The following is a 12,884-nucleotide window of genomic DNA, read 5'->3' on the forward strand; positions in this document are numbered from 1 at the left end:
CTACAGAGCCATACTACTACAATCTCCCTGACTGCTGGGATTTCGGAACTCCTTCACTTTTATTTGTTAACTTTTTTCACAAGCTTTCCTTATTTTTTAAGAGTACAATTATTTGTTAATTCTGAAGCGGAGGACCTGGCTGTTACTTTTTCTTGTGTTCTCTGGGATATTTCTCACGCCACTCTGCCCTCTGGTCTCCACACTGTGGACCAGAGACCTCTCTGCCCCGGCTGTGCCCCTGCTGTGCCCCTGACAAGGCTGTGGAACGGCTGCTTGTGGAACGGCTGCTTGTCGTCAGGGCTGGGTTGTTGCTTCTTCATCTTTGCGGGGAATGACCCTAGGAGGCGTGGGATTGGTTGCACTCCAGGGACGCTCCTGAAAAGACTGCGGAGGGGACTCAAGGCGCTGTGGCCCCACGGAACTGAGAGAGCCGCCCCTCCCCCTCCTCAACCCCAAGACGCCCCATTTCACTGCAGCATGGATCTCCCCCCATTTAGAGGTAGGTACAAAACAACCCCCCTCCCAAAATACTGTACCAACCCACCCATCTCTATTTTATGAGGAAAAACACTAAAAGCAGGTGATCAAAGAGCTTTTACCAGACTCTCACATGTATTCTTTATATTAAATGTAATTGTGTGTTGAAGTGGCCTACTTTCTGTAGGTTCTTTGCTGTCCCTACTGTTTAAAGCTTTATATTGCTGGGATAGTGGTGTGGTTTTGTGTGTTTAACTGGGAGAGTGGTGTGGTGTGTCTACCTGGGAGAGTGGTGTGGTGTGGTGTGTGTAACTGGGAGAGTGGTGTGGTGTGTCTAACTGGGAGAGTGGTGTGTTGTGTTTAACTGGGAGAGTGGTGTGGTGTGTGTAACTGGGAGAGTGGGTGTGGTGTGTCTAACTGGGAGAGTGGTGTGGTGTGTGTAACTGGGAGAGTGGTGTGGTGTGTCTAACTGGGAGAGTGGTGTGGTGTGTCTAACTGGGAGAGTGGTGTGGTGTGGTGTGTCTAACTGGGAGAGTGGTGTGGTGTGGTGTGTCTAACTGGGAGAGTGGTTTGGTGTGTTTAACTGATGTGGTGTGTGTAAGTGGGATGGTGTGTAAACTGTAACTGGGATAGTTTAGTGTTGTGTGTTTAACTGGTGTGGTGTGTGTGTGTAAGTGGGATAGGGACATGTGGGGTTGCCATTGATTGTTCTCAAGGTCGGATACTGTATGTCAATACCCATCTCCACTGTGCCTGACTGGAGGGGCGAATGGATGAACGAGGGATAGAGGGATGGGATGAGTGGAGAGGTTTTTTCTAACACCAGGCCAGAGGAGTGGCTGTTTGACAGAATACTCTTGTGGAAAGTATTGAATTTGACGATTATGTATAAGTTTGGTTGTAAAATATATACAAATGTATCTCTTCATGTTCCAAGATTTAATGTTTGGAAATAGGGGCTGATATAAGCGAAATACATACATACAAAATTATTAAGTCCATTTAAATAACTCATACGCTTTTAAGAATCTGCAAATGGAGTTAGATTTTTGTTTCTGCATCTTTTATAAAGTTGCTGAAAACATCATTTTTATAGAAGTGAAGTATCACAAGTGTGTGTATAAGTTGTGAGAGAGAGAGGATGTTGCGTGGCGTGACTGGTATTACTGTTTGGAACCATTGGCCCACAGTGGAAAGGGGAAATCACTCACTGTGTCAGACAGGGTGATGTGAGAGGTGACTTATCTTTCTCACTCCTATTTACACAAGATGGTGGGTTACACACACATACATGCACTCATGTGAACGCACATACACGCACGAACACATGGTTTCTCTCTATGCCTCAACTCCTTCAGTCTTTCTTATCTCTTACTGTCTCCAGCTACTTCCAGTCTCTCCCACATTCCACGCTTTTTTCACGTTCACTATCTGCTACTTTATCTTTATTAGTATCACTCTCTCTCTCTCTCTCTCTCTCTCTCTCTCTCTCTCTCTCTCTCTCTCGCGCTCTCTCTCTTTCTCTTTTTCTCTCTCTGACGTGGTCTTCCTATCTCTCTGTGTGCCTCCCTCCCTCTCACCTCCCTTTCTCTCTCTCCCTCTCTCTCCTGCCCGGACTTGCTGGTCTGCAGTGTCTATTTCAGTCCTTCCTGGGGGTCGGATTCGGCACATCCGGAATCTCATACAGTTTATTGTCATTCAATCCTGCTGCACTCCCGGAGGGGCCAGAGGGTGGCCCCTGGGTCCCGCTGCCTGACAGCTCACGCACAGGGGAACCAGACACACACACACAGACACACACAGAGACACACACACAGACAGACAAATAGCCAGGGCCCCCATTCAAATGTGGGTGGGTTGTTTTCGTGTCTGCAACCCATCAAGTGCCAACCCAAATGAAGGCCTCAACTGCAAATATGCAAATCTGGAGGGGAGGAAAGAAAAAGGGAGAGGGAGAAGCTGTGTGTGTGTGTGTGCGTGTGTGTGTGCGTGTGAGAAGAGAGAGAGAGAGGATTGGAAAATTGATATATCTAATGACATATTCCCTGTAGGAAGCTGTGGGCTGAGAGGAGGAGGAGAGGAGAGGAGGGGAGTGGAGAGAAGAGAGGAAGAGAGGAGAGACGAGGAGGCGAGAAGAGGAGAGAAAGGAGGAGGGGAAGAGAGGAGAGGATAGATGAGGGGAGAGAGGAGAGGAGAGAAGAAGAGAACTGTTCCACTGTTATCAGCAATAACATCAGATCAGAGCGGGGTATAAAGAGAGGAGGGCCAGGGGTCACTGGCGACGGGCAAAAATAGCTCAATATTATGTTGTCATCTGCCACCCTCAGCCATTCACATCACCATTAACACCATGATACCACACTGGTCCAGCAATCAAACCAGTATTTTGACTCACTGTGTGTGGGGGCTTTGTGTGTGTGTGAGAGACACACAGTAAATTAACACTAGGCCATCACTCTCTCTTTCTGTTTTGCACTCCAGATGTTGCTTTGGAGTCCCTCTCCCTCCCTCTCTAACTGAGCTGAGCTGAGAGGAGCAGGGTCCTATGTGGTGATTGTTATGAGTAATATGTGCTGTGCAGCTCTCTCTAGTCCTCATCCTGTTCCTGCCGCAGATTGGATTACTGTGCCAGGGAGGGCAGGGGAGCAGGGGAGCAGGGGAGCAGGCCCTGGCTGCAGAGAGAGAGCCCCAGGGCAGAGCTGCGAGGCAGGGCTAACTCACCACTGATACTCCCCCAGCGCACGGCCCTGTCTTCAGGTTACCTCTGACGGCAGACTGGCCCAGTAAACATCAGCCCTGAGCTCTCTCGCTTATCCTCTCTCTCTCTCTAAATACACTGAGTGCACAAAACATAAAGAACACCTTCCTAATATTGAGTTGAACCCCTTTTGCCATCAGAACAGCCTCAATTCTTCTCTGCATGGACTCTACAAGGTGTCGAAAGTGTTCCACAGGGTCGCTGGCCCATGTTGACTCCAATGCTTCCCACAGTTGTGTCAAGTTGGCTGGATGTCCTTTGGGTGGTGGACCATTGTTGATACACACAGGAAACTGTTGAGAGTGAAAGACCCAGCAGCATTGCAGTTCTTGACACAAACCGATATGCTTAAAAATACTTATTTAAGCTGTCTCCTCCCCTTCATCTACACTGATTGAAGTGGATTTAACAAGTGACATCAATAAGGGACCATACCTTTCACCTGGATTCACCTGCTCAGTCTACGTCATGGAAATAGTTTTGTACAGAAGGTGTATATACAGTATCTCCCTTGTTTTCTTTCTCACTCTTTCTCATTCCCATTTGCCCTCTTGCTTACCGTCCCCCTCACTCTCTTTCTCTCTCTCTGTTCTGTGCCTTGTTCTCTCCTTCACTACTCTCTCTCTAGTCATGTCATTCTTTCACTCTTTCATTCTTTCTCAATCCCCTTGTCTTTTTTACTCTCCTTTGTTTCTCTCTTTTTGTGTATTTTTCTCTCTCTCTCTCTCTCTCGCTCTCTCTCTTTCTCTCCTCTTTCTTTCTTTCTTTCTTTCTTTCTTTCTTTCTTTCTTTCTTTCTTTCTTTCTTTCTTTCTTTCTTTCTTTCTTTCTTTCTTTCTTTCTTTCTTTCTTTCTTTCTTTCTTTCTTTCTTTCTTTCTCTCTCTCTCTCTCTCTCTCTCTTGCTCTCTCTCTCCCGCTCTCTCTCTTTCTCTCCTCTCTCTCTCTCTCTCTCTCTCTCTCTCTCTCTCTCTCTCTCTCTCTCTCTCTCGCTCTCTCTCTCTCTTTATCTCACCCTTTCTCTCTCTCTCTCTCTCTCTCTCTCTCTCTCTCTCTCTCGCTCTCTCTCTCTCTCTCGCTCTCTCTTTCTTCATCTGTCTCTCTCTCTCTCTCTCTCTCTCTCTCTCTCTCTCTCTCTCTCTCTCTCTCTTTATCTCTCTCTCTCTCTCTCTCTCTCTCTCTCTCTCTCTCTCTCTCTCTCTCTCTCTCTCTCTCTTTATCTCACCCTTTCTCTCTCTCTATCTATCCTGCAGCCCCTGTATCGATGTGCCTCCTGCCCAGACCTGAAAAGCGCTCAAGTCTTGAATTCCTTCTCCTAATTATTATTATTTCTTTTTTTACATCTGAGGCCCTAAAAGTTGTGTGAGGGGCACACACAGAAGGACAGAGTAAGGAGGAGGTGAAGGGATGAACAGATGAGCGAGAGGAAGGAGTGTGAATGCTGTTGATATCATGGAATGAGTGAGTGTTGTGTTCCTCTGGGTTTGCATCTGACCCAGATGATAAAAGCAGGAGCAGACACATAAAACAGACCTCACAGAGCCAGGCAGATACAGCTGGCAGGAATAACTCAGCCAAGTATAGGAGAGGAGCCATGTCTTGGCTAGATGCTGTATTGTAGAAACAGATCTGGGCTGTTCTACCTTTCCTCATGTTGCTGTATCTATGCTTTCTCACTATGTACTGACACCATGTGCCCCAGCTCCTGCCCTAACCCTAACCCTAACCCCAACTCCTTCCCTAACCCTAACCCCAGCCCCTTCCCCAACCCTGCCCTAACCCTAACCCCCTACCCCTGGCCTAACCCTAACCCCAGCCCCTTCCCTAACCCTTGCCCTAACCCTAACCCTAACCCTAACCCTAACCCTAACCCTAACCCCCTGGCCCTGGCCTAACCCTAACTCTAACTCTAACCCCAGCCCCTGGCCTAACCCTTACCCTTACCCTTACCCTTACCCTTACCCTTACCCTTACCCTAACCCTAACCCTAACCCCAACCCCAGCCCCTCCCCTAACCCTTACCCTTACCCCAGCCCCAGCCCCTGGCCTAACCCTAACCCCAGCCCCTGGCCTAACCCTAACCCTAACCCTTTCCCTTTCCCTAACCCTAACCCCCTGCCCTAACCCTAACCCCAGCCGTTGGCCCTTACCCCACCCCACCCCCTGACCTTACCCTAACACCAGCCCCTTCCCTAACCCCAGTCCTATCCCTAACCCCAACCCCTGTCGTTATCCCAGCCCCTGCCTTATAACCCCCTGCCCTAACCCCCTGCTCTAGCACCGGCCACTGTACTGAGCCTGGACCCAATACGCTGCTCCTGCCACAATCCTATTCCCCATCCACATCCCCACCCACAGCCTGGGAGTGTCAGTTATCGATCCTCTGGCATCCACACTGGTTAGATGAGAGGAGGGGATGAACATGGAGGGATGGCTGGCTGCATTCTCTCTTTTACATCTCACTTTACAGAGCAGTCGGCCTGCTCAGCTGGTGGCGTTAGGGTGGGGCGGAGCCCGGTGGGTAGGTGGAGGGGGAGAGGGAAGGATTCTGGGTAGTGGGAGTTAACTTCCCAAACATGGTTACCAAGGCAACAGCTCCCACAAGGACAGGGCTTCCGACCCTTAAGTGGGGGGAAAGAACATCCATGGTTTCTAATGCTGCTCCAAATGCAACATGTAAACATTGCCGTACTGAATGAGTCAATAGTATTCACGCACAGCTGTCGCTCTCAGAAAGCATATCTGTTCTGTTGTAAAGTGTTATAAATGTGCAATGCAGAAACAACTGAAACAGTAAAACACAGAAAGTTTAACACTTGAGATAAAACAACTGTGTGATTTACATTTTTGCAGATCAATCAAACCCACAAACCTGGTGTTGCAAGTGCCATGCTCTACCAACTGAGCCACACGGGACTGTGTGTGATCAGAGCAGATTGAGTTATGTATCCAACAGGAAGTAAAGCAGATGTCAGTCTAGAGCTACAACAGGGCTAGCCAATCCTCCTCCTCGGGGGATACTCCCCTGGCTGCAGGGTTTGGTTCCAACCCTACTATAATACACCTTATGCTAATCAGCTGCTCCTCAGGACCCTGATTAGCCCTAGAGTCAGATGAGTTATAGTAGGGTTGGAACAAAAGCCTGCACTTTATCCTCTTATGACCCAGACCTAGACCGGTTTATGAAATCTGTGAGTAGACCAAGACCAGCTGAAATGTTTTTATTTGTATTTTATCGGGAGTGGTCCAAGCCAGAGAAGAGCCCATCTCTTGCTCAGCGGTGAAGGGCTTGGTCACACGTTTATAGCCTGAACCCTGCCCTGGTCCGGACGACTCTACATGATGAGGTCATGGAAAGAGCCGAGCAGCCGGCTTCTCTTAACAATTAGATGGTCTGATAGCTGTGTAGTGGATGGGTGCTGCTTCATTTGAAGTGATTATTCTGAAGGACTTCCCTTCCCTCCTCCACCTAATTTGGAAATGCATTCTGAGCTTCCGACCTTATCTTCACTGTATGGCTGCGGGCTGGGGTGTTGGTGTGTCTGGGAGTGTGTAGATGTACGTTTGTGTGTGTATCTCTGCACTTTTGTGTGTCTGTCTCAGTCTATCTACGTGTGTCTGTCTCAGTCTATCTACGTGTGTCTGTCTCAGTGTGTCAAGACATGTGTACGTGTAATCTGTGTTTGTCTACAGTATGTGTGTGTGAGGTTGGATGGTATCGTACCTTTTGCGAGAGCATCGTTGCCAGAAATTCTGACGGCAGATCCCCGGAAGGCTGGTACAGGTACAATATATACATTCTGTGAGCTGCCACAAAAAAAAAATATATATATTTTAAATAAGGTACATAAGTACAAAGTATTTAATAATTTTACATTGGAAACGGTAAAAAATGTGCACCAACCTCTCATCCCATTCCACCAACCCCACCTATCCAACATGTCTCCATCCAACCACATCCAACCGCCCTTCACTCTGCTATTCTTAATTGCTGTTTCTGACTATGGATTTCCGTTCCTGGCTATGTCCGTCCGTTCTTCCATCCCTCCATCTGTCCTCTCCCGTCTCTCTCCTCCATCTAATCTGCTCATCTGGCTTTCTGCTTTAAATGCTTCTCTATTTGGCCTGATTACTCTGATTACGCTCCTGTCTCCCTCCCTCCCTCCCTCTCTCTTTGTCTGTCTCTCTCTCTCTCTTTGTCTGTCTCATTTTCCGCGAGTGCTTGCTGGCCTCTCACAGAGAAATGAAGGGAACTATCCCCTCAGGCCGTTTGGTACGGGTGCAACAAGAGGAGAGGAGGAAAAGGACCTACAAATCAGAACCAGATGTATCAGGGTATCGAATGAAGCACATAACAGCCTGTTGAACACATAACAGAAGATTCTGCTGCATCTGTTGTCGTTAGGATTTGTAGCAGATATTCAGAGGGTATTTTTGTAGGTGCAACATCATCTTTACTAAAACTCACATACTGTATTATTCAAATAAAATATGAAAAACGTTATTGTCCACAAAATGTGGAGTCGTTCCCTGCTACATTATGTCACTGTGATGAAACAAGCCAATGTGTTTGTGTGTTAATCCCAGGATACTAATGTTTTCCATCTACATTCCAATATCCACGTTGTTCCTGTTTGTGGAGGATAAGGCTGAAACAACTCTCCCCTCCAAACCCCAGATTGGGTTACAACAACGACAACCTAGGACCTTAGTGACACGCATAGCCACTAACACACTGCAACCTTTTCCCCAATTCATCTCTGTATATCTTCGGATATGCGGACGGACAGGCAGGCGGATCCAATGCCCTTCCTTTCTTCAGAGCCAGCAGCTGTGTGTGTGAGTGTGTGAGTGAGTGTGTGTGAGTGGGTGTGAGTGGGTGTGAGTGAGTGAGTGTGTGGGTGTGAGTGAGTGTGAGTGTGTCAGTGTGAGTGTGTGAGTGAGTGAGTGTGTGTGAGTGGGTGTGAGTGAGTGGGTGTGAGTGAGTGAGTGAGTGAGTGAGTGAGTGAGTGAGTGAGTGAGTGAGTGAGTGAGTGAGTGAGTGAGTGAGTGAGTGAGTGAGTGAGTGAGTGAGTGAGTGAGTGAGTGAGTGAGTGAGTGAGTGAGTGAGTGAGTGAGTGAGTGTGTGTGTGTGTGTGTGTGTGTGAGTGAATGTGAGTGTGTGAGTGTGTGTGTGGGTGTGAGTGAGTGTGTCAGTGTGAGTGAGTGAGTGAGTGAGTGAGTGAGTGAGTGAGTGAGTGTGTGAGTGAGTGAGTGAGTGAGTGAGTGAGTGAGTGAGTGAGTGAGTGAGTGTGTGTGTGTGTGTGTGAGTGAATGTGAGTGTGTGAGTGTGTGTGTGGGTGTGAGTGAGTGTGTCAGTGTGAGTGAGTGAGTGAGTGAGTGAGTGAGTGAGTGAGTGAGTGAGTGAGTGAGTGAGTGAGTGTGTGTGTGTGTGTGTGAGTGAATGTGAGTGTGTGAGTGTGTGTGTGGGTGTGAGTGAGTGTGTCAGTGTGAGTGAGTGAGTGAGTGAGTGAGTGAGTGAGTGAGTGAGTGAGTGTGTGAGTGAGTGAGCGAGTGAGTGTGAGTGTGGCTGAGTTTACAGAGAGGCTGAGTTTACACAGCCAGCCCAATTCTGATCTTTTTTCACTAATTTGACTTTTGAGAAATCACGTCAGATCTTTCCACATCAGATCTTTTTTTTTTTTTTTGAGCTGATGTGACTGGGCAAAAGACCTATTAGTGAAAAAAATATCAGAATTGGGCTGTGTATCTAAACGCAGCCAGAGAGTGAGCTGTGTAGGAGAACAGATGCTAAATTACAGGCCAGACTAATCGCTTTATCTCTTTGGCCCTGCTTGGATAATAATAGTTATACTTTCAGCACTAGAGAATTTCAAAATCAAATCAAATCAAACTTTATTTGCCACATGCGCCAAATACAACAAGTGTAGACTTTATCGTGAAATGCTTACTTACAAGCCCTTAACCAACAGTGCAGTTCAATGTTCATAATGATGTTGATAATAATGCCTATGTGGATATTGGGTCTATTTGTGTCCAGTTTATATAACTCAGTTACGTTGCTCAGGTCAGGTCTGCCTAACTGCAATATAGGTCCACTCTACTGCATGTACAGTTTTACCGAACATGGGGAGTGAAATATTGAAGCCGTCTGCATAAATGAGTTGTGAGAAAGTGAAAAGTAAGTTGACTTCCGGCTTTCCAGATGTGTTGTAAGAGGTAAAGAGTAAGGAAGAGTGATGAGCTGGTTGATGTGGTTTCTTTTAGGGGTAAAGAGGTGTGAGTTTCTTTAACGTGTTCTGGGATGAAATGTAACAATGTTCTAAAATGTGTATCTCTCCTTCTGTTCCAGGTCTCTCTGATGTGCCGTGAGAGGTGCGACTCCCCCGTCCCGACCCCGTCCCGACCCCATCCCCCTCCCTCGTGCCACTACTTCAAGGACCAGGATGGACCCTCCCCCAGGTCGTGGCCCTGCCCTAGTCAGGATGGACCTGGATGGGCTGGACCTCCAGCAGGTGCCTGTCCTCTCCCTGGACCAGATTCGCTCCATCCGGGCCAGCAATGACTATGTGGAGCGCCCCGTGGCCCTGGACCACGCCTCACATTCTGGCTTCTTTTACACCCACGACGACCACTACCCCATCACCCATGGGTACCCCCCTCAAGGTTACCTTCATGGTTACTCTCAGGGGTACCCGTCCCACGCCCCTCTCCCCCGGAGCCAGAGCCAGCAGCAACACGCCCATCTGACCCATCTGAGTCGCTCCAGTACAGCCAGCTCAGCCATGTCCCGGACCAGCGCTGCCTCCGACCAGAGACTCCTGGCGGGCCTGACGCCCTCCCACTCTGGCCTGGCCTCAGTGGTGCGCTCCCAGCCTAAAGGAGAACTCAAGCCTGAGGCTTCTCTAGGTAAAGGCCTGGAGGAGGGAGAGGACCTGGGCTTGCACCTGTTTATCTGTGAGCGCTGTGGGAGGTGTAAGTGTCAGGAGTGCTGCGCCCCGCGGAGCCTGCCGTCCTACTGGGTCTGTAGGCAGCGCTGCCTCTGCTCTGCTCAGAGTGCTGTGGAGTACGGCACCTGTCTGTGCTGCGTTAAGGGCCTGTTCTACCACTGCTCCGCTCAGGATGATGAGGACAACTGTGCCGACCGGCCCTGTGCTTGCACGCCCGCCCACGCCTGCGCTCGCTGGGGTACCATTGGCCTTCTGGCGCTGTGCCTGCCCTGTCTCTGCTGCTACCCACCTGCCAGACTGTGCCTCGCCCTGTGCCAGCGGGCCCACGACCGAGCCACCCGCCCCGGCTGCCGCTGCAGCAACACCAACACCGTGTGCCGCAAGATCTCCACCTCCAACCCCAACCCCGGGCACGCCCCCTTCCGCAGCAAGTCCCTGGAGAAGCCTGTATGACAGTGGTGCACCTGGAGTCAATCGCCGCCTGGACAACGCAGTCTTTGACAACATTGCCATGACAATGCAATCGCCCCGCCCAGCCCGTCGTGATCTACCTACAGTGACCTTTCACCTTACGTACTTTCCATACTTCTTCTTTTCCTCCTGCCTGAAGAGAAATGACCAAAAGCCTTACTGTACTTTACTGTAACTGTACTGTACGTGTGGAGACTTGAGCCGAAACCTGAAACCGCCTGGTGCTTTTTGCTGAACTGACTGCCAAACTTAACCTTACAGTGTTACTGTGTGGGCATACTGTCTCTACCTTCCCCTTACTGTGTGGGCATACTGTCTCTACCTTCCCCTTACTGTGTGGGCATACTGTCTCTACCTTCCCCTTACTGTGTGGGCATACTGTCTCTACCTTCCCCTTACTGTGTGGGCATACTGTCTCTACCTTCCCCTTACTGTGTGGGCATACTGTCACTACCTCTCCCTTACTGTGTGGGCATACTGTCTCTACCTTCCCCTTACTGTGTGGGCATACTGTCACTACCTTCCCCTTACTGTGTGGGCATACTGTCTCTACCTTCCCCTTACTGTGTGGGCATACTGTCTCTACCGCCCCCTTACTGTGTGGGCATACTGTCACTACCTTCCCCTTACTGTGTGGGCATACTGTCTCTACCTTCCCCTTACTGTGTGGGCATGCTGTCTCTACCTTCCCCTTACTGTGTGGGCATACTGTCTCTACCGCCCCCTTACTGTGTGGGCATACTGTCTCTACCTTCCCCTTACTGTGTGGGCATACTGTCACTACCTTCCCCTTACTGTGTGGGCATGCAGTCTCTACCTTCCCCTTACTGTGTGGGCATACTGTCACTACCTTCCCCTTACTGTGTGGGCATGCAGTCTCTACCTTCCCCTTACTGTGTGGGCATACTGTCACTACCTTCCCCTTACTGTGTGGGCATGCAGTCTCTACCTTCCCCTTACTGTGTGGGCATACTGTCTCTACCTACCCCTTACTGTGTGGGCATACTGTCTCTACCTTCCCCTCACTGTGTGGGCATACTGTCACTACCTTCCCCTTACTGTGTGGGCATACTGTCACTACCTTCCCCTTCCTGTGTGGGCATACTGTCTCTACCTTCCCCTTACTGTGTGGGCATACTGTCTCTACCTTCCCCTTACTGTGTGGGCATACTGTCTCTACCTTCCCCTTACTGTGTGGGCATACTGTCACTACCTTCCCCTTACTGTGTGTGCATACTGTCACTACCTTCCCCTTACTGTGTGGGCATACTGTCACTACCTTCCCCTTCCTGTGTGGGCATCTGTGTGGGCATACTGTCTCTACCTTCCCCTTACTGTGTGGGCATACTGTCACTACCTTCCCCTTACTGTGTGGGCATACTGTCACTACCTTCCCCTTCCTGTGTGGGCATCTGTGTGGGCATACTGTCTCTACCTTCCCCTTACTGTGTGGGCATACTGTCACTACCTTCCCCTTACTGTGTGGGCATACTGTCACTACCTTCCCCTTCCTGTGTGAGCATCTGTGTGGGCATACTGTCTCTACCTTCCCCTTACTGTGTGGGCATACTGTCACTACCTTCCCCTTACTGTGTGGGCATACTGTCACTACCTTCCCCTTCCTGTGTGGGCATCTGTGTGGGCATACTGTCTCTACCTTCCCCTTACTGTGTGGGCATACTGTCACTACCTTCCCCTTACTGTGTGGGCATACTGTCACTACCTTCCCCTTACTGTGTGGGCATCTGTGTGGGCATACTGTCTCTACCTTCCCCTTACTGTGTGAGCATCTGTGTGGGCATACTGTCTCTACCTTCCCCTTACTGTGTGGGCCACTCTACTGTACATAGTACTGTGGCTATTCTCTGTGTGCGCCTGCCTGGCCGACCAGACCGTTACTCAACAGACCAACCTCACTGTGCTGTGTGATGGGCTGGGGTTCGGGGGCTGGGGTTAGACTTGACCTATTTATTTATTGGACTTCCTCTTCAGTGAGGTAGAGCGATAGAGAGAGACATAGGTAGAGAGGTAGAGAGAGAGTGAGGTAGAGAGAGAGATAGCGAGAGCGGACCATGTGTTATGTGAGTACAGTGAGCAAGCTACTAGAACAAATCCTAACACAGCCATTAAATAAAAGGGGTCTCTAGCAAATGTGTATTCCAGTTATGGCAGAAACAGAGACAGGATGGTATATAGGGAGTCTACAGGGTGAGCCTCCTTCCCTCCCCTCC

At 49.5% G+C, this 12,884-nt stretch overlaps 1 protein-coding gene across 1 annotated transcript in view; it reads left to right on the plus strand.

The window, feature by feature from the left end:
• The window catches only part of LOC120057109 (protein sprouty homolog 3), a 10,723-nt gene extending 66 nt beyond the window's left edge, over positions 1–10,657 (plus strand). Inside the window, exons 1-2 of the mRNA XM_039005528.1 lie at positions 1–499; positions 9,585–10,657. The exon at positions 1–499 is cut by the window's left edge and continues 66 nt beyond it. Of these exons, the coding sequence (XP_038861456.1) occupies positions 9,679–10,635 (957 nt within the window). The 5' untranslated portion in view covers positions 1–499; positions 9,585–9,678 and the 3' untranslated portion in view covers positions 10,636–10,657. The remainder of the gene's footprint in view (positions 500–9,584) is intronic.
• Positions 10,658–12,884: the final 2,227 nt, after the last annotated feature.

The sequence above is a fragment of the Salvelinus namaycush genome, chromosome 12 (assembly GCF_016432855.1).
Source record: "Salvelinus namaycush isolate Seneca chromosome 12, SaNama_1.0, whole genome shotgun sequence".
NCBI lineage: Eukaryota > Metazoa > Chordata > Actinopteri > Salmoniformes > Salmonidae > Salvelinus > Salvelinus namaycush.